Source organism: Lactuca virosa, chromosome 3 (assembly GCF_052849685.1).
Source record: "Lactuca virosa cultivar CGN04683 chromosome 3, Lactuca_virosa_CGN04683_v6, whole genome shotgun sequence".
Taxonomy (NCBI): domain Eukaryota; kingdom Viridiplantae; phylum Streptophyta; class Magnoliopsida; order Asterales; family Asteraceae; genus Lactuca; species Lactuca virosa.
Window position 1 is genome coordinate 411,702,901 of NC_136428.1, and position 21,476 is coordinate 411,724,376.

The window sequence follows — 21,476 nt, forward strand, 5'->3', positions numbered from 1 at the left end:
TATCAAGTTTATTAAAACTCGATCTCTACTAATAAAACGAAAAAGAAAATGTCTAATAAAAATAATGCTTTTCCAAGAATTAAACAAAACATTTGCAAATTACAAAAATACCCACCAATTTCAACCAAACTCGAAAAGTGATGTCATCCTAGAAATACCCGTTTTTTTAATTCAAACCATTTCACAAATGCCAACTGCGACATGGTATTTTCTAACAATAAAAAATTATTATATATATTAAAACAAAAGTTCTTAAGTAAAGTTTTATGTTTTTAAACTTTTGCCGCTAAAGTTTTGATTTTAAAATTTGGCCACAATCTTTTAGAGTTTTACATTTTGGCCATAAAATTTTGTTATTTTAGACTTTGGCCACATATAATCTTAAACTTTGGGCATAAACTTTCTTATTTTGGAGGTTAGCCACGACTTTCTTATTTTGACATATTTGATCCCTAAACTTTCGTATGTTCGCACTTCCCACCTCTTTGTCGAATGCCACGTTCTACCCCTACTTTGTAAAATGTCATTTTTATTCGCTTAAATTTGAACACCGAGATTTTTTCATCTTTTTATCTTCGGTATATTCGCATATTTGTAGATTTAACATGTTTAATCCCTACGTAGAAAATAAATTACAAAAATAATCCAAATGAGTTTTTGTTTTTCAAAAACAAGCCTAGTAATTTCGTAAGTAAAACCTTCTCTGCATCCCCGCGAAGCAAAGAGAGGGCATTTTCTAGTTAAAGATTAAAAGGGAATGTAGTTAAAAGATCTTGAACCCCAAAACGGCAAAACCCCTTACTAAGAGGATGCAATCCAATCTCCGTGTTTGTTCAAAATCAGCATATCGTTTGTTAGTATTACATACCAAGACTTTTACAGCTTCCTTCTAATTATCCAATATAATTGTCATTTTCTAAAATATTTTTATCATTTATCCGAACATCACTTTATCCATACAAAACTTAATGTATTAAAAAAATAATGACCTAACTCACAACATTACATGATTCTGAATAACACATTTGCCATGAAAAGCACTATAAAGATGGTTGTGTTATGTCTATTGTGGGTTGGTGAACTCCGGGTCTTGAAGCCCATTTCTTTTGATCTCTATACGCTTCAATGGCTCTCAACCGAATCCTTTCTTGAGAAGCATTCGAAGACCCAAATTTCTACAAACCATAAAACAACTCAAAAATCTAGATAATCACTTATTTAATAGTAGAGATAGGTAGGTAGCATTAAATTTATCTCAATAATCACTTTTCCATTCAAATATGACTATTTTATTAGAAAATGACTTAAGATAACCATTTTCTTTAATGATGTTCCATAACATAGCCTTAAATTTTAGTTAAGTTTCGAAATAGCCTCAACTATTTGCATAGTTCCCACGAAAAAAAAATTGAAAAAAAAAAAATAATACTACTACGAAATTGACTCTCCGAAATGCGAAATTAGTTTTTGTATTGCAAAGTTCATGTTTTAACAAAAATATAAACTTCTTATCAAAACAACATTTTTTAAAAAGTTCACTTTGTTCTAGGGATCTTCAAAGACCATTTTCACAGCAAAATGAAGTCTTAGGTTGAGACTTGAGAGATTTTACCAAAAAAAAAGGTGTAAAATGAGAAAAAGTCTAAAAATGCATTAAAATATGAGGTACCAATTTCCCAGCAAATAGTGCATTTCATAATGACCATTGCAAAATGAAACTATCTTAAAAAATAGGTGAAATTTTTGGTTATTTTTGGCAAAATCATTAAGAAAAGTGGCTATTTTAGTCTTTTTCTTTTATTTTAACCTTAAATAATCATGTCACATTTAGCCAATTTCAAGATTAAAAAAATCTAACCTTGGGAATATTGACCAACTTTGGTGGAGCTTTAACAACGTCTCCAAATTTGATCTCTTCACGTCCAGGAAAGTTTATTTCACCCTCATTTGTCTTCTTCTTTTTCTTTTTCCGTTCTTCTAGAAGTCTGTAAATATCATTCCAATTGTTCATAAACACATTGGGGAAAAAAAAAAGGAAAACATAAATAAAAACAAGTTTCCAAAAACCAAAAAGAATAGGACTTAACAAATAACATATTAATAACTTACAAAATTTTTAAAAAACAAATGGTAGAAACCAATGAAAAAACTTACTTTTTCTTGCGTTCCTTTCTTTTTGAACCAACTGCACCTAATTCTGCCTCAAACCGAAGATCATCTACCTGCTTCCTTTTCCTTTTCTTCTTTTTCTTTTCTGTTCCTCCATCAGTATCTTTAATCTTGGACTCAGAAACCACAAAATCAGGTTTTTCATTTGCACCAACTTTCTGCAAAAAAAAAAAATTAAAAAACTCTAATAATGTGTTCCACAAGGATTAAATACCAATAACTTCCACCAATGTTCTAAGTTGTTCACTTTTAATTCGATGCACATGTTATTGGGTTAGTATAAAAAAATGGTATCAGGCAATGTTATATGGATAAAAGATGTTAAGAATGAGGGCAAATTTGTAAAATGACAAGCAGTTAACAGAGAAAGTATCATTCTCTATTAAGCCGTTTTTCTATATTAAGTCAAAAGGAAACACCCATAGCTTACAGCTTATTGATTACAGATTAGGCCATGTAAACATGAGATTTTCATATTAAGTATTGTTTAAAAGTGCCCATGACTTCCATTAAACTCGAATAAATACATATCTATTTTGGACCAGTAAAATCAAGTCCATTGGCTTTGGAAATCAAAAAATGTAACCAATTTTGAAATTTACAACTTTAAATTTTAAATCAAGCCACGTTTTTTAGGCTATGTAATGAAATATTGTAGAAATTGATGAACAAAAACAACCAGGACATGAGAATTACTTACATTTTCTATTAAATTTCCACCACCAGAGCCACCACGGCTATTGCCGCCTCTCTTATGCTCTTCAACGTCAACTGTTAACTTTCCAGACCCTGAAATCGCCATTGTAAGTGCACTAAAAACACATTTTTTTTCTCAAAAGAAAAGGGATAAAAAGCGAAAAGCTAAAACTGCTTATATTTGTGGATTTATGCATATAAATTGATAAAAGAAAGGGGATCAGAACCTGAGGTATATGACATGAGTTGGCGAAGCTTGGAGGGAATTACATCGAGGGATGAACGAACCGGCGGTGGGGGTAATCGATTCTTGCCGATTCCATGCGCTTCTTTGTAATTCTTTTCTCTTCTCTTCTTTCCTTTCCCTCCCATCTCTCTGCTACTTTCTAGGGTTTATGCCGCAGGGGGTTTTGCGGTTTTGGGGGCTGGGTTTGATTTCGAGAGCCTTATAGCCCCAAAACCCTTCCTCTTGTTAACCTCCATCCCTCCCGGTCCAAACATATATGGGGTTAGGGGACGAAAAGAAAAAAAAAGATATTCAAAAAAATATCTTTTTTTCTTCACTATAATCACGTTCAATTAGCAATAACAAGCAAGACAAATTGTTTATCTTTTGAGCTACTTTGAGTTTGAACCAATTTTAGGCTTTAAAAATCATTTAGGTAATATATATATATATATATATATATATATATATATATATATATATATATATATATATTACCTAAATGATTTTTAGAGCCTAAAGTTGGTTCAAACTCAAACTAACTCAAAAGATAAACAATTTGTCTTGCTTGTTATTGCTAATTGAACGTGATTATAGTAAAGAAAAAAAGATATTTTTTTGACTCTTTTTATCATGCTTGTCTATATATATATATATATATATATATATATATATATATATATATATATATATATATATATATATATATATATTAAGGCATTATGACTTTAATGGGAGTTTTGACCTAGGGTACGTATGTCGGGCGTAAAAGCATGTACGCTACACGTACTGCACCTCGACCCCGATTTCCCTCCTGCATCAGTTGTTGTATATGGGGCGTACAAGGTGGTACGCGGGGTGTATGGCCCAGTTCCAACTTTTGGGCAATTATTTTGAGCCTTAGACTATTAGGTATTGGAGATTTGGCCGAATGGGAAGGGCAAAATGACATTTTCCCCCCAATTAGGATATTGGGATTATTGGACAATTTATTATGGGTTTAAAAACCCGGATTATTGATTAGGGTTATTTTTGGGATTTAATTAGTGTGAGGAACCGTATTAGCAGCAACTCGAGTGTGTGGCTCGGTTATCTTCTTTTGGAGGTGAGTCTCCTCACTAGATCCATGGATCGAAGGCACTAATGCCGACCCATTACTTTGTTGTGTAGAATGCTAATTGTCTTTGTGATGCTACATGAAAGACCATGATCTGGCCCATGACAATTGCATGAAAGACCAGGATCTGGCCCCTGGCAATAGTATGAAAGACCATGATATGACCCCTGGCATTTGTATGAAAGATCGGGATTTGACCCTCAACATTGTAAGGAAATACCATGATTTGGCCCATGGCAGAAAGTGACTATAATACTAGGATTCGGTCCATAGGATTCGTTATATTGTGTGTGGTATGTGGTACTTTGGGGAACTCACTAAGTGTTGTGCTTATAGTTTTGTTTATGGTTTCAGGTACTTCTGGTTCGAAGGGGAAGGGCCCAACGTGATGGCACAACATCCTCCCCTCATGATTTTCGTGTTCCGAATAATTGTGCTTTGATGTTTTGAATATTATAATTGGGTGTTTGATTTTGAACAATTTATGATGAATTGATAAACTTCCAAATGAAAATTTTTATCACTATTTTTGGGACTTTACAAATTTGGGTTGCGGATTTAAATGACTCACCACGGCGTGGCCATAGGAGCCACGACGTGGCAGGTGTTTTGGGAAAAACCTTAGTCTTTGGTGTAACACCCATAAAATTCAAGCCAATTTAAAACTTTTTAAAACATTTAAAACCATTAAGTTATTACAGTTTACTTTCAAAATAATTTAAACATCAGAGTATCCCCAGAATCAATCATGAAAATGTAAGGAGGTGCACGATCACGCCTTCGTCTTCCCGCGATCATCAGAATACCTGAAACAATAATCAATAAATGTAAGCTCGAAGGCTTAGTGAGTTACCCCCAAAATACCAACGCCATACAATCATAATCATGTCATATAACATGTAAGCAAACAACACAACATGCGTAATGAGCCATCAGTCTGACTGGACCGAATACCGGTCCTCAGTCTATCAGGACCGTTCTCCGAGCCCTCGGCACATCTGGACCGCCCTCCTCGAGGCCTTCAGCCTATCCAGACCGCTCGTTGGGCCTTCGGACTGACTAGATTTTGCCCGACCCGGGCCTGCAGTCTACCCGGTCCGCCCAGGGTGTCTTGGCCTACTGCACACAGCAGGACCTGCCTCAACCCTTTCCCCAAACCAACAAACATGTGCACATACATATAAACAAGTAAACATGCAGATCTAACAGATCACTAACATGGCAAACATCCTATAACCAGGATACCGATCTAACCGATCTCTAGCATAACAACCATCCTAAACCAGGATGAAATCTAACATAGCAACCATCCTAAACCAGGATGAAATCTAACATAGCAATAACATAGCAACCATCCTAAACCAGGATGTAATCTAACATAGCAGCCATCCTAAACCAGGATGAAATCTAGCATAACAATAACATAGCAACCATCCTAAACCAGGATGTAATCTAACATAACAACCATCCTAAACCAGGATGAAATCTAGCATAACAATAACATAGCAACCATCCTAAACCAGGATGTAAATCATAAAGGGTCGGCCTTGGTGTCGTAGACCCTGTTGATATCGTGAGGAGAACTCACCTGACACTGCTGAAGTCCCGTGGATGAAACTCCAGTTGCTGGTTGACAGCTTCCCGAACTATCAACATCAAACAATACCCAATTAGTAATTAGGTTCCAAGCCCAAGGCCCAACTCACACTCCAAAATCCCAATAGTCAAGTAATGGGCCAAAGCCTAACATATGGCCAAATTTTCCAAATTGGGCCCAAACCTCTACATGGTCTTATCTTAAGGCCCATCCATTAATTCTAGTCCAAACTCTCGGCATTCCCATGGCCCAATATCACATAATCATAAAGGCCCAATTATGGCCCATCAATGGCCCAATTTTCCAAATTGGGCCCAAGACTCTCACATGGGCCTTATCCTAAAACCCATATAATTATTTAGTCCATTTGCTTATTCTTGGAAGCCCATTAATAGTCCAATCACCAAAGCCCAATAAGAAGGCCCAACTCAAGGCCCAAGTGAAACTAGGGTTTCACATAAAATGATGATTAGGGTTAAGTTTCCTACTTAACCCATTAAGGACTTAATCCACTAAGGACTTAATCCATTAAGTCCAATATTGCTTAGATTAATTTTTGCCAATGATTATTATTTAATATTTCAAGTTATCAAATAATTCCCGTGTGTCCCGATTAATTCCCCAAATTAGGGTTTCATTGCATTAGGATTTTCCAAACTCTAATTAGGGTTTCCTACCCAATACTAGCCCATTAGTCAATTGGTTGGGCTTTTAGGTCACTTTGGGCCTCATTGGGCCCATTAGGGTTTCATTGGGCCCACTTTGTCCAAGCATCCCCCAAACACGTCAAACACAACAAGGCAAGCACACCGCCACCCGACACGGCGGCCGGTGGCGGTAGGATGCGGCAGCTACCACCTCACGGTGGTGGTTTGAGTTTTCTTTTCATTATTCGCATCTCTGATTACATGGTACAATGCTTAAAACAAGAAAATAACACACACACACAACCACCTTGTGGTGGCCAGTGGTGGTAGACGGCGGCAGAAGAGCAGCAACCGGCCGATAGCCACCATGGTGGCTCCCAACGTTTTCCGGCCAGCCCATAAACACACCCACACGCCGACACATACATAACCATGCACACACACACGCAAAACACCCACCGAGCAGCTCTTCATTGGTCTTTAAGGAGGTTAACGACGGCAATCAGAGAAGAAACGGCAGCGAGCATGGCGGAAGCAGCGGTGACTAGCCGCTGAGGAACGGAGGCGGAAGGATGGAAAACGATTGGCAGCACAACAGCGGTGGCGGCGGGATTTTCGGCGGTCACGACAGCGACAGAAGCAACGACGACTGATGGCAGCGGCGGTTTCCTTCGGTTCCGGTCCAACAGCCACGATAGGAAGGGCGGCGGCGCATCCCGGTGGTGTTTTGATGGCAGAAGGCGACACAACGGCACTACCGGTGGTGATAGATCTCGGCCAAGCGGCTGGAGAAAGAGGAGGAGAAGAAGGCGACCTTCCTGTGGTCGCTTGAGGCCGCCGCTGATCGGAACAAGGTGGGGTATGGGTGATGACGGCGCCGGAGACGAAGGGAGGGTATAAGGTAGTGGGGGTTGGACGTGTTTAGGGTTAGGGTTAGTGGGTGACGGGAATATCACAGTTAAATACCCCGCCCCATATGAATGTATCCCATAATGACCAAAATGGCCCGTCCTTCCCATACTTCTTTCAAAATAAATCCAACACTTACCATTTAACCCCTCCTTAAGAAAATCCTTACAATTCAAGTCCCGAAATTACCAATCAGCCCCCCCCCCAAAGCCTTCAATTCCTTTCAATTTAAGTCCATTAATTACCAAACACACCCCGACTTCTGAAATCCTTTCCAAAATAAATCCCGAAGTTATACTTTAAACCCCTGAACTCTAAATCATGACATTTGGCTCCGCGAAATCAAAACCACGCTAATCATCATTTGATTTTGTCTATAAAATAATAATAAAATTACATTTTAGGGTGCCAGATTTATTATTTAATTATTCTATTTTAAACGGGATGTTACAACTCTCCCCCACTTAAATTTGATTTCGTCCTCGAAATCGTTTCTTATCATTCCTTATACGCCCGACAACTTGAACTTCATGGCCACAACTACAAGCATATCCCAGCCTTTCCAAGGCAACCGTAACCAACCCTTGCAGGGTTCTGAACCTGAAGATAAACGAATTCCTTGCACTTATCTCCCAACTGGCTACTCAAGTTTTGATAACCTGAGGTTCCTACTAGTAGACCGAGCCACAGACCAAAGTTCCATGCAATATACTTATACTTGACAGGAAACTCATCCGGATTGCCGGATTCCTGCCTGATTACTGAACCACGAGCGATCTTACAGTCGCTCCACGCGATTCCCGAAAGAAACTTCGACTAGCAATAACTGCCCTAGCTATATCGCCACTCATGGCTCCATCAATCCTTCTAGTCCATCCGACCATAATAGTCTGACAATCTGTCGCCATCGAACCAAATACAAAAGGTGAACGCTACCAGAATACCGTAGTCTTACATCATGTCCGGTCTCCAACGACCTACGGTTTCCTGATTCTGATAATGTTGTGGTCTACCCACAATCTTGCGAACTGGCCCACCCTGACCCAATTCGTCTGAAACAATTCGTGAATGCTATGGGTCCTCCCGTAGTCTCACAACACTTCCTTCACTATCTGACCGCTAGACCTATTGGATTACATACAGAGTCTTCAACATGACTAGACCGCCTCACCGGGCCTTCAGCCTATCTGGACCACTCTCAGAACCTTTGGCATGTCTGGACCACCTCTCCGGGCCTTCAGCCTGTCTGGACCGTTCCCCGAGCCTTCGGCTTGACTGGTACGCCCCGCTGGCCTTCAGTCTATCCGGACCGCTCTAAGTCTGTTGTGCATAACCCTGGACCCATCCTGGTGCCCTTTCACATATAGCCAGTTCTCCCCCACTTGGGGTTCCGAACTCCTGATCCAATCTGTGGACCATAATCTCGGCCTAACTCTAGACCTCATGTTGATCGCCCACTCTCTCGGGAAACCGTGGTCTGATCCCTGATCCGCATATCTACCACCTACGCTAAATAACCCGCACACCTGTGCTGAATGTACTGCCGAGCCCTGACAGTTAACAAAACCCTCAATCTATCAATTCAAAAACCCTCAGAGTCAAGAACACATTTGACCGAACCCCCGAACTGAACTCAATTCATGACTAGTACCCCAAACTGATTCCCCAAATTATGCTATCAAGCACCGAGAAGACGCGATACACATGCTGGGGAGTTTTACCAAACTCCCAACTCACAAAACCCTCAAACCAAACAGCCACTTGGGCCGCCTTTCTTCCTGACAACGATGCGAAACTTATCCCATTTTTAAAACCGAACCTGCTTCTGTATTCCGGGTCAATTCTCCCCCACTTAGATTCAACTAAGTCTTCCCAGTACATGGAAATTTGAGAATTCCCAATCCTTCTTACTTCCAACGATCGATCAGATTACAACCAAACCTTTCCAACTAGTACTCCTTTACTAGCCGACCCCAAATGATCACATGCTTCTAATAACTAGATGAACACTTCATGAAACCCAGTGAAACCGACAATCCCTAATACTTGAATGATCCCACACTCAAATCTTGAAGTCCAAAAGATAGATGCTCCAACTAACATCTCAGCAACGAGCTACTTCCCTTGGCGTTTTCCTCTGCCAACCAATAACGGTTACTGAACTACTGAATCTAGACAATGCTGAATAACCATCGTGTGGGACCCTGTCCACAGACCTCGCACATAATACCCTTCTTCCCAAAGTGTTCCAACAATCCTCCCGCTCTCGGCTCTAGAAATCATATCATTCAGGGCCTCGCACTCTGACCCACTCACCAGTTCAATCATCCATAGCTGAACTGCGGTAGCTGAAACAACCTTTGCCCTAAACCAGGCCACAACTACTCCCAAGGCATAGTCTCCAATCCCCAGAAGTGCAATAGATCGCACAATCAATCCTTACCGCCCGATACAAGAGATCCAAGGCGAATTGGATCTTAGCTCCTATGGCTCGGGACGGTAATCGTGTACGCCTCACAAGATACTCATACCGTATCAACCCACCTGCACTCACCAGTGCTGAAATGATGTCGCCAACCCCGACGACTAACTGACCTCGAGCTGGAATACAACCTGATCCTGGAGTCACAAGCCTGCTCACTCCTTCGAGCTCGAAAACTGAAAGGACACAATCTTGGTCCTAGAAAACGACATTTCAATCCATCAATTAACCATTCCACTTCCAGCTGCAAAACCTCAGCTGATCATAATCATCACTCCCTTTCCAGAGTCCCCGCATCTCGCATTCCGGCCCCGAGCAAAACCCCCGAAGCCTCACATCTAGAAACTCATGTGCTAGCCTCTCCCGCTCAACCCGCGGAATGCAACGAGTACAAAATATCTCCCTGATCTCAAGTAACTACAGTCCTCTGACCATCAGACTATGTCCCCGTAACAAGTCCCGATACTGGAAAGCTCGACCAACTCCTCCCCCTACCGTCGTTACAGCTGTTGAAGCTGCTGCGGCAGCCGTAAGGGCTGCATAGCGCTCATCGAATGCTCAACCATGGCGGTCTAGAAAGACCCAATCATCTCTGGAACTTGTCCCCGAACGATCGCGATCACCTCCTCCCGGATGATCTCACTGACACGATCCTCTGACAATACCGGCCTATCTTGGTTGCCAGCTCTTGATCCTGATCCGGATCCGGTCTCAAAACGTCTCGAATAATCCATACCATAACAGGGAACCAACTTCCAACTAAACCCCAGGGGTTGTGACTTCCTTGCTACGCGTATGGGTCCTGTGCTTTCAGTAGTCCGGGCCTATACTACCTTTCACACCTACCCATATTTGTCTTAAGCATCACCACAACACCCTAACAATACACATAAATATAGTGATCGCTCAATCCTCACTCCTAGAGGAATGCTAAATATCTCATAACTGGCCTCCCGGCCTCTCACAACCCACCCATGAAACTTCCACCAACCCTGCAGCACTCGTGTATGCTAACCATACATAACGCTGGACCCTATAGACTTTCGAATATCTGATCCTACCCTAAGCCCTTCATCAAACAAGTACAGGAAATAAGGCCAAACCAAACATTCTCAGGCTATAAGATCTTAATTATGTACAGCCGTGATGCATACACTAAGCAACTACAGTAATGATGTCAATTTCATATAAGGAGAACTCTAGGCTATCAGGCATCACATAATCAGGAAATTCTATCATGCAATTCCTGAAGATCCCTGGCCTAGTACTAGCATGCTGTTCTAATCATATCTCATAACTCAAATAATCTGTAAGGTATTTTGGGGTCTATCCGTGAGCTCCAGCTGATCGTACACTTGCATCCTCCTTTATTATTTTGAAAACATTTTAAGAAAATCGTTTTAAAATCTTGTCCTCAGTTTGAGACTGGAGACGTGCGAGTGTTTCCTCCAATTCACTCAAACCAAGGCTCTGATACCAACTTGTAACACCCATAAAATTCAAGCCAATTTAAAACTTTTTAAAACATTTAAAACCATTAAGTTATTACAGTTTACTTTCAACATAATTTAAACATCAGAGTATCCCCAAAATCAATCATAAAAATGAAAGGAGGTGCACGATCACGCCTTCGCCTTCCCGCAATCATCAGAATACCTGAAACAATAATCAATAAATGTAAGCTCGAAGGCTTAGTGAGTTACCCCCAAAATACCAACTTCATACAATCATAATCATGTCATATAACATGTAAGCAAACAATACAACATGTGTAATGAGCCATCAGTCTGACTGGACCGAATCCCGTTCCTCAGTCTATCTGGACCGCTCTCCGAGCCCTCGACACGTCTGGACCGCCCTCCTCGGGGCCTTCAGCCTATCCGGACCGCTCGCTGGGCCTTCGGCCTGACTAGATTTTGCCCGGCCCGGGCCTGCAGTCTACCCGGTCCGCCCAGGGTGTCTTGGCCTACTGCACACAGCAGAACCTGCCTCAACCCTTTCCCCAAACCAACAAACATGTGCACATACATATAAACAAGTAAACATGCAGATCTAATAGATCACTAACATGGCAACCATCCTATAACCAGGATACCGATCTAACCGATCTCTAGCATAGCAACCATCCTAAACCAGGATGAAATCTAACATAGCAACCATCCTAAACCAGGATGAAATCTAACATAGCAACCATCCTAAACCAGGATGAAATCTAGCATAACAATAACATAGCAACCATCCTAAACCAGGATGTAATCTAACATAGCAGCCATCCTAAACCAGGATGAAATCTAGCATAGCAATAACATAGCAACCATCCTACACCAGGATGAAATCTAGCATAGCAATAACATAGCAACCATCCTAAACCAGGATGTAAATCATAAAGGGTCGGCCTTGGTGCCGTAGACCCTGTTGATATCGTGAGGAGAACTCACCTGACACTACTGAAGTCCCGTGGATGAAACTCCAGTTGCTGGTTGACAGCTTCCCGAACTGTCAACATCAACAATACCCAATTAGTAATTGGGTTCCAAGCTCAAGGCCCAACTCACACTCCAAAAGCCCAATAGTCAAGTAATGGGCCTAAGCCTAACATATGGCCCGGTTTTCCAAATTGGGCCCAGAACTTTACATGGTCTTATCTTAAGGCCCATCCATTAATTCTAGTCCAAACTCTCGGCATTCCCATAGCCCAATATCACATAATCATAAAGGCCCAATTATGGCCCATCAATGGCCCAATTTTCCAAATTGGGCCCAAGACTCTCACATGGGCCTTATCCTAAAACCCATATAATTATTTAGTCCATTTGCTTATTCTTGGAAGCCCATTAATAGTCCAATCACCAAAGCCCAATAGGAAGGCCCAACTCAAGGCCCAAGTGAAACTAGGGTTTTACATAAAATGATGATTAGGGTTAAGTTTCCTACTTAACCCATGAAGGACTTAATCCACTAAGGACTTAATCCATTAAGTCCAATATTGCTTAGATTAATTTTTGCCAATGACTATTATTTAATATTTCAAGTTATCAAATAATTCCCATGTGTCCCGATTAATTCCCCAAATTAGGGTTTCATTGCATTAGGGTTTTCCAAACTCTAATTAGGGTTTCCTACCCAATACTAGCCAATAGTCAATTGGTTGGGCTTTTAGGTCACTTTGGGCCTCATTGGGCCCATTAGGGTTTCATTGGGCCCACTTTGTCCAAGCATCCCCCAAACGCGTTAAACACAACAGGGCAAGCACACCGTCACCCGACACGACGGCCGGTGGCGGCAGGAGGCGGCAGCCACCACCTCACGGTGGTGGTTTGAGTTTTCTTTTCATTATTCGCATCTCTGATTACATGGTACAATGCTTAAATAAAGAAAATAACACACACACTAATAAATGACACACACACACACAACCACCTTGTGGTGGCCGGTGGTGGTAGACGACGGCAGAAGAGCCGCAACCGGCTGATAGCCACCATGGTTGGCTGCCATGGTGGCTCCCAACGTTTTCCGGCCAGCCCATAAACACACCCACACGCCGACACATATAGAACCACGCACACACACACACACGCAAAACACCCACCGAGCAGCTCTTCATCGGTCTTTAAGGAGGTTAACGGCTGCAATCAGAGAAGAAACGACAGCAAGCATGGCGACATCAGCGGTGACTAGCCGTTGAGGAACGGAGGCGGAGGGATGACAAACGATCGGCAGCACAACAGCGGTGGCGGCGGGGTTTTCGGCGGTCACGGCAGCGACAGAAGTAGCGACGACCGATGGCAGCGGCGGTTTCTTTCGGTTCCGGTCCAACAGCCGCGATAGGAAGGGCGGCGGTGCATCCCGGTGGTGTTTTGATGGCAGAAGGCGACACAACGGCGCTACCGGTGGTGATAGATCTCGACCAAGCGGCTGGAGAAAGAGGAGGAGAAGAAGGCGACCTTCTTGTGGTCGCTTGAGGCCGCCGCTGATCGGAACAAGGTGGGGTTTGGGTGATGACGGCGCTGGAGACGAAGGGAGGGTATAAGGTGGTGGCGGCTGGACGTGTTTAGGGTTAGGGTTAGTGGGTGACGGGAATAGCACAGTTAAATACCCCGCCCCATATGAATGTATCCCATAATGACCAAAATGGGCCCTCCTTCCCATACTTCTTTCAAAATAAATCCAACACTTACCATTTAACCCCTCCTTCAGAAAATCCTTACAATTCAAGTCCCGAAATTACCAATCAACCCCCCCAAGCCTTCAATTCCTTTCAATTTAAGTCCATTAATTGCCAAACACACCCCGACTTTTGAAATCCTTTCCAAAATAAATCCCGAAATTATACTTTATGTTGGGTCTTATTGTGTTGCGTCATGGGCTTGTGTTTTGTATCCGGATTGGGCCTGTCCATCCGTGATTAGCTAGTAGGGTTAGACTATAAATAATGCATGCATGTATGCATTAATAGGTTAACGTTAGTGATTATTATCGTTTTTAGTTTTGTAACCCTAAACACCTCTACAGTCGAAGTTCTTAATCGAGCTCTTCTGAGGTGTTAAAGCATTAATCATACGACACATTCAAAGCCATTCTGGTGTTCATAATTACGTTCTTAATTATTTGTCTGCATTAAATCTATCGATCCTAATTGAACTTTGGTTCAACAATTGGTATCAGAGCAGGAGACTGTGTGATCAATACACATTCCTTCTGTATTCAGAATTCTTTAGGGTTTCCGCTTTTATCATATAAATAGAAGCCGTCTTCTTCATATCAACGGCAACTCTGTTTCTGATAAAACCCTAATCTCAAGTTTACAGGTCTGATTCTAGCAGCTCACCATGTCTCACGAAGATTCGCAAACAAATCCTATCAACATCTCAAACAGCATTGGATCCACTACCAGGATTCCCATTCTTTACACTCAAGACTATGAAGTATGGGCGCATCACTTTGAAGATTACGTGGTTGGATCTGAAGACAATGGCTATCTCATCTGGGAAGCTATCACGCTTGGGCCGTTTGTTCACTCAGGAACGAACACAACAGTTAAGTCCCAAAAGGAATATAACAAGCTGGTGGCGGATGTTGAGAAGATGCCACAGGATGAGAAAGACAAGTTGTTGTGTAATGTGAAGGCCATGAGAATGATCAGATTCGCCTTGCAATCTGACACTTTTCGGTTGGTTGGTTCATGCACGACGGCCAAAGAAATCTGGTATAGGTTGAAAGAATTGTATTCAACCGATGAAGATCTAGAACACTCCATTCAAACCTTGCTGCTGTCAGAATTTGGAGTTTTCGAACAGAAACCAGAAGAAAAACTGATACAAACTTTCGATCAGTTCAATCATCTCCTAAGTAAGATGATTAAGCATGGAATAGAAAGAAAGTTGATCGAGCAGAAGGTGACCTTCATGAACGGTCTGAGACCAGAATGGATGGCTGTGGTTTCAATCGTGAAAGCACATGAACAGTTTAAATCTTACTCAGTAGCGAAACTTGTGGGAATACTTAAGTCCCATGAGAGTGTAGTAACCAAAGAAGCGAAGGTAGTTTCTGGTGTGGGATCGCTAGCCCTTGTCTCAAAAGGAAAAAGCATTGCAGAAGAAGAAGAAGAGTCTGATATGTCTGAGTGTGACCTTACAAGCGAGGAGTATGCTATGATGGTCACCAATCCAAAAAAGTTTGCACGAAGAAAATTTCCTGTCAACAAGAATCGAAACTGGCAGGGAAGTTACAGTTCTGAGAAGGTAAAGGATGAAGCGGAAAATTCTTCTCAAAAGGATGAAGACAAGAAGGAGAGCAAGCTTGCAGGAGACTCTGGGTTCGACTGCAATTACTGTCACGGCAAGAACCACTTTGCCAAAGATTGCATGCTGAGGAAAATGGCTGAGAAAAGAGATGGTGAAGATGATGAGGCGTACTACATGCGCAAGTTGGAAGAGATCAAGAAAAAGAAGGCGACTAACAGTTCCGTGAATGCCTTGATTGTACAGGAGAATGAAGATGTAGATGAGTTCGGTGGCGTTGAAGTTTGGTCAACCGATTCTGAAGATGAAGAGGTGAGAAAGCCCACTCATGGAAGAGCTTATGTGGCAAAGGATGTAGGTTCGGCTGGAAGATGTTTGATGGTCACAGCTGGTGCATCAACCGAAAGTGCAAGTGAGGAACCGAACCTGATTGAGGACAAATGTTTTGCAGCCAAGCCCGTAAGTGAGAAGATCAACAACTGCGATCGGCTGATCAAAAAGGTACAATCCATCCTTGAATCACTTAAAGTTCCAGTAATAGATTATGAAGAAGAATTAAAAGAATTAAAATTTAAATTTTCTAACTTAAGTGGTAGTCTCATGCAAACTCGCTTAGCGAATTCTAACCTAACTGACCAACTCAGCAGGGTGTCTTCAAAAAGTGAGGAGAGAAGGATGTTGATTGAGCTGAAGGAGGCGGAATTAAATAGAGCTAGGGATGAAAGTATTTATTTGCAAAGAGACAATTTAAAAATTTTAAAACAAAGGAATGTTTTTTGTTTAATTGCTAAGCGCTTATATACTAATATTGTTCAATTGCATTTAAGTTGTGAAATAGGGAAGAAGATTCACAAGATGATCTTACCCTTCCTTGAATTTAAGGAGGATGAGGTCATCGCTGAGTGTGAATCAATAGTGTCCTCAGAAGAGACATCCATGTCTTACAAAATTGGACTGGACAAGATAGAGACCTTCATTGACTCTAAGGAACATAAATGTATGCTTAAAAATCTTTTGGATGAAAATGATAGGTTAAAAATTAAGTCTGAAACTATTCAATCTTTTGACTCTTCAAACGCCAAATTAATTTCTGAAAATAAAATGAACTTAGATAATACGTCTGAATTTGATGAGGAAAGTGAGATGAGCGAAAGCTCAGTGGAAGACGTAGTTGATTGCTCTGAGTTTATGAAGAGCGAAACCGAAAATGAGAAACCCCTAATATCTGAAAATTCGGTTGAATTCGCTTGCCTGTCAAGAGACAAGCCACAGAAACTCAAAGAGAAAGCCATGGTTTATCAAAAAGTACAAACTGTGTCGAATCAGGTCTATGCAGTTACCGATGTCACTGCAAAACAAACAGTAGAGTTGAAAATCTTGGTCGACAAAGACAATGCTGAAGGGTGTGACGATTACTTCTGGTCAGCCCCTATTGACAACGCGGACGAAACCGTAGGCTTATCTGAGCAAACTTCATGGAGGGTTAAAGGAAGATACGTTGTTGAACCCATCAACAAACCCTCAAGTTACGACAAACCAAGCACAAGTGGAACTAAAGAAATCCCTGAAGAACCAAAGAAAGAACTGATAGTTCCAACTAGGACAACCGAAACTCAAAAAGTGAAGCCAAAGGCTAGCTTCAATATCCACAAATCGCAGAAGGAGTTAGCTGAACAGAAACGCTTAAGAAATCAAAGATACTTGAAGAATTTGAATGAGCGAAAACGTCATTGGCAGTCTCAAAATCTCAACTACGTTCCTCCAAAGAAAGAATCAATTGATAAAGGAAAGGAAAAACTGAAAGGAAAAGAAAATTTCAGTCCAAATTCCTACTATTCCAAATCTCAGAACCGAACATCTACTTTCGGTTCCAAAACTAGCGCGCAGAACCGAACGTCTAGTTTCGGTCCAAACGTCAAAGCTAACAACCAAACATCTACTTTCGGTCCCAACAACGACACTCAGAACCGAAAGACAAGTTTCGGTCCTCAGTCAAGTTTCGGTCTTAAGTCAAGTTTCGGTCCTAAGACAAGTTTCGGTCCTAAGACAAGTTTCGGTCCTAAGTCTAGCTTCAGTCATTCCCACTCACAAAGCAAATTAAATTCAATAAAGGATATCAAAGGCAAGGGAAAGCTTGATTCTGAGTTCAATAATAAGAAAAAGTCAGCTAACCCTAGGATTCAAAAGAAAACGCCAAAACCATCTAACAACACACCATCTAATACACCAAAGTTTAAACAAGATAAAACTAAAATCAAGGTGTATACCATCAAAAGAAAAGATCAAACCACTCTAGTAAAACGAACATACATGGTTAATGTTTCTACTGCAATTCCTTTTTCTGTAAAAGACTCACAAGGACCCACGAAACTTTGGGTTCCTAAATCTGCTTGAATTTACAGGTGATCAGTGACGAGCAGTTCGATGATGAATGATATATAGACAGTGGCTGCTCACGTCACATGACAGGAAGGAAGGAAGAGCTGAGGGAGTTTCGGTCCCTAAAGGATGGTGGATGTGTGAAGTATGGAAATAACTCGTATGGAACAATCAAAGGATATGGGATGATAACCAACAAAGATTTCTCGATTCGAAAAGTAGCGTATGTGGAAGGATTGCAGCATAACCTCATCAGTGTATCACAATTAGTTGTGGGAACAGGCTTGAAAGTTTCATTTGATGATGAGGGCTCAAAAATAATTGAGAAACAATCCAAAAAGGTTCTGTTGAAGTCTGAACGCAAGGGAGAGATGTATCCTTTAAATCTCAACCCGATTCGAGGAAAACCAGCTATATGTCTGCTATCAAAGGCAAACACTGATGAAAGACATTAATAAGTTGGTGCTTGATGAGGGCTCACAATTGGTTGTGGCATCGACGACTATCGCACCTGAACTTCAAAGACATTAATAAGTTGGTGCTTGGTGATCATGTACGAGGCCTTCCTCTTCTCAAGTTTGACAAGGAACATCTGTGTGCAGCGTGTGAGATGGGCAAACAAAGCAGAAAGAGTCATCCTACACGAATCAATACAAAGATTGTTGAAGCTCTTGAACTTCTGCACATTGACTTATGTGGACCTTCGGCTATCGAAAGCTTCGGTGGTAGTAAGTTCATTCTTGTCATAGTAGATGATTTTTATCGCTTCACCTGGGTTTTCTTTCTTAAACAGAAATCAGATGCAACTCCAAGCTGAAGACGTTCATCAAGCAAGTGGAAGTACAGCTGCGAAAGACAGTGAGGAATATCAGAAGCGACAATGGGCTGGAATTCAAGAATAAAGATTTTGAGGACTTTCTAGCTGACAAGGGGATATCTCACAACTTTTCGGCCCCTTATACACCACAACAGAATGGGATTGTTGAAAGACGAAATCGTTCTTTATGTGAGGCAGCCAGAACCATGCTCAGCTTCGCTTCCCTTCCGTTATACTTCTGGGCTGATGCTGTTGCAACCGCATGCTACACTCAGAACCGATCCTTGCTCAACAAAAGATTCTCAATCACTCCATATGAGATTCTGGACAATAGAAAGCCTAACGTCAAATTTTTCCACGTATTCGGTTCACGGTGCTTTATTTTCAATTCTAAAGAGAACCGAAACAAGTTTGACGTCAAAGCCGATGAGGGAATCTTTCTAGGTTATTCGCTAACGTCAAAGGCATACAGAGTGTTGAACAAACGCTCCAAAAGACTTGAAGAAACATATTATGTAACCTTTGATGATCAGTACATGAAGAAAGTTCAAAGAAGCGAAAGTGCCTTGGGGGAAATATTTCCTGAATCAGGACAAGTCTCGGTTCCGATATCCAACTTGTTTGATGAGTACATTCGGTTATTCGATGAACCAGAGAAAGCAGCACACTCAGAGGCGAAAGCAGCAGACAACAAAATTGACAATCTCAAAAAGATCATAGATGAAGCTGCCAAAGAAATGGAAAGTGAACCTCCTACACCGACAGGTGGTCAACCCTCAACTGACTCTCCAAACAATGGCTCAATGTTCAAGGGGGAGAGTTCATCAGTACCAAAGACAACCGAAATATCTTTCGAGGGGGAGAATCCTAATCCATCCCCCACTCATAAAGGTCCAGGCGAGGGGGAGCATACAGCTCCAAACCCACCTAATAATAGTCCAATCGAGGGGGTGGATCCGACGTCCACAAAGGATGACAACTCTGGCCCTGACAAAGGTTACACTTCGCCAGTCGAGGGGGAGAAAGACAATACAACTGACGAAGGTGATCAATCAGAACTTGAAGAGGAAGTAAATGCAGATTTGGATCCAACCTATGACCCAAATTATCCTCCATTAGTGAAATGGACCAAGGATCATCCCAAAGCACAAATCATTGGTGAATCATCTGAGAAAGTTCTCACTCGTTCTCATTTGAAAGCGAAACAAACTACATTATTCTCTAAAGTGGAATTCTGTATGTTTAATTCGTTTATCTCCAAAGTCGAACCAAAAACAGTTAATGATGCACTTGATCATTCTGATTGGGTTCAAGCAATGCAAGATGAGCTTCATGAGTTCGAACAAAATCGAGTTTGGAGGCTGATTCCCACACCAAAGGATGCTTCAGTGGTTGGCTTGAAATGGGTCTTCAAGAATAAATTGGACAAAGAGGGGAACGTTATTAGAAACAAGGCTCGGTTAGTAGTTAAAGGATATTGCCAAGAGGAAGGAATAGATTATGAGGAAACCTTCGCTCCAGTAGCTAGGTTGGAGTCAGTTAGAATCTTCCTGGCATATGCTGCTCATAAAAACTTCGAAGTTTTCCAAATGGATGTAAAATGCGCTTTCTTGAATGGAGAACTAGAAGAAACAGTGTATGTTGAGCAACCTCCCGGGTTCGTGAACGAGAAATTCCCTGATTAGTGCTATGTGCTGGATAAAGCTGTATATGGTTTGAAGCAAGCACCGAGGGCCTGGTATGAAACTTTAACTCGCTTTCTGAAAATGTCGAAATTTAAGCAAGGTTCGGTTGACCCAACCTTCTTTCGAAAGAAAGAAGGCGAACATCTAATGATAGTTCAAATTTATGTCGATGACATCATCTTCGGCTCCACGAATCCTAGCTTAACGGCTGAATTCAGGAAGTTGATGGAGACTAAATTTGAAATGAGCGCAATGGGTCCGATTAATTTTTTCCTTGGTTTGAATATTAGATAGGGACCAGAAGGTATCTTTATCAACCAGGAGGCATACACAAAGAACTTGCTGACAAAATTTGGTATGACGGGAGATTCAAAAGTGAAGGTTTCTATGGCGTTTGGCACTAAGTTAACACCTTCTCTGGAAAAAACTGCTGTTGACATAACACTATATCGGTAAATGATAGGGTCCCTTATGTATCTAACAGCTAGTAGACCGGACATTATGTTTTCTGTTTGTTATTGTGCCAGGTTTCAAGCTAATCCAAGAGAACCTCACATGGTGGCGGTGAAAAATATTTTCCGTTACCTGAAGCGAACCTCATCTCTCGGTCTCTGGTACCCTGCTAGATCTGGATTCTTCATTCAAGCTTTTTCTGATGCTGATCTTGGAGGATGTGGTCTAGACTGAAAGAGCACTACAGGTGGATGCCAATTTCTTGACGGAAAACTTGTTAGCTGGCAGTCCAAGAAGCAAACATGCGTGTCACTTTCAACAGCCGAAGCTGAGTATATAGCTACAACATCTTGTACCTCTCAAGTAATATGGATTCAAAGTCAACTAAGAGATTATGGGCTGAGTATGAAGAAGATTCCTCTCTATTGTGACTCAGAAAGTGCAATAAGGATTTGTCACAATCCAGTGCAACACTCTAAGACTAAGCATATTGCACTTAGATATCATTTTATCAAGGACCACGTAGAATATGGAAATGTGGAAGTACATTTCATTCGG

At 41.4% G+C, this 21,476-nt stretch overlaps 1 protein-coding gene across 1 annotated transcript; it reads right to left on the reverse strand.

Moving 5' to 3' along the window:
* Positions 1-883: 883 nt before the first annotated feature.
* LOC145167797 (coiled-coil protein) lies at positions 884-3,350 on the reverse strand. The gene is made up of 5 exons (XM_079087044.1): positions 3,093-3,350; positions 2,870-2,958; positions 2,155-2,327; positions 1,859-1,985; positions 884-1,175 (listed from the first exon to the last, which is right to left on the reverse strand). The coding sequence occupies exons 1-5, from the start codon at positions 3,235-3,237 to the stop codon at positions 1,041-1,043; spliced, it is 669 nt and encodes a 222-aa protein (XP_078943170.1). The 5' UTR covers positions 3,238-3,350; the 3' UTR covers positions 884-1,040.
* Positions 3,351-21,476: the final 18,126 nt, after the last annotated feature.

Excerpts from the sequence above, each read along its gene's own strand:
- LOC145167797 (XM_079087044.1), bottom strand. The coding sequence starts at position 3,237 with ATGGGAGGGAAAGGAAAGAAGAGAAGAGAAAAGAATTACAAAGAAGCG. Across the intron at positions 2,959-3,092 it reads ACTCATGTCATATACCTCAG|GGTCTGGAAAGTTAACAGTT; the intron begins GTTCTGATCCCC and ends TGGCGATTTCAG. Across the intron at positions 2,328-2,869 it reads GTGGAAATTTAATAGAAAAT|AAAGTTGGTGCAAATGAAAA; the intron begins GTAAGTAATTCT and ends TTTTTTTTGCAG.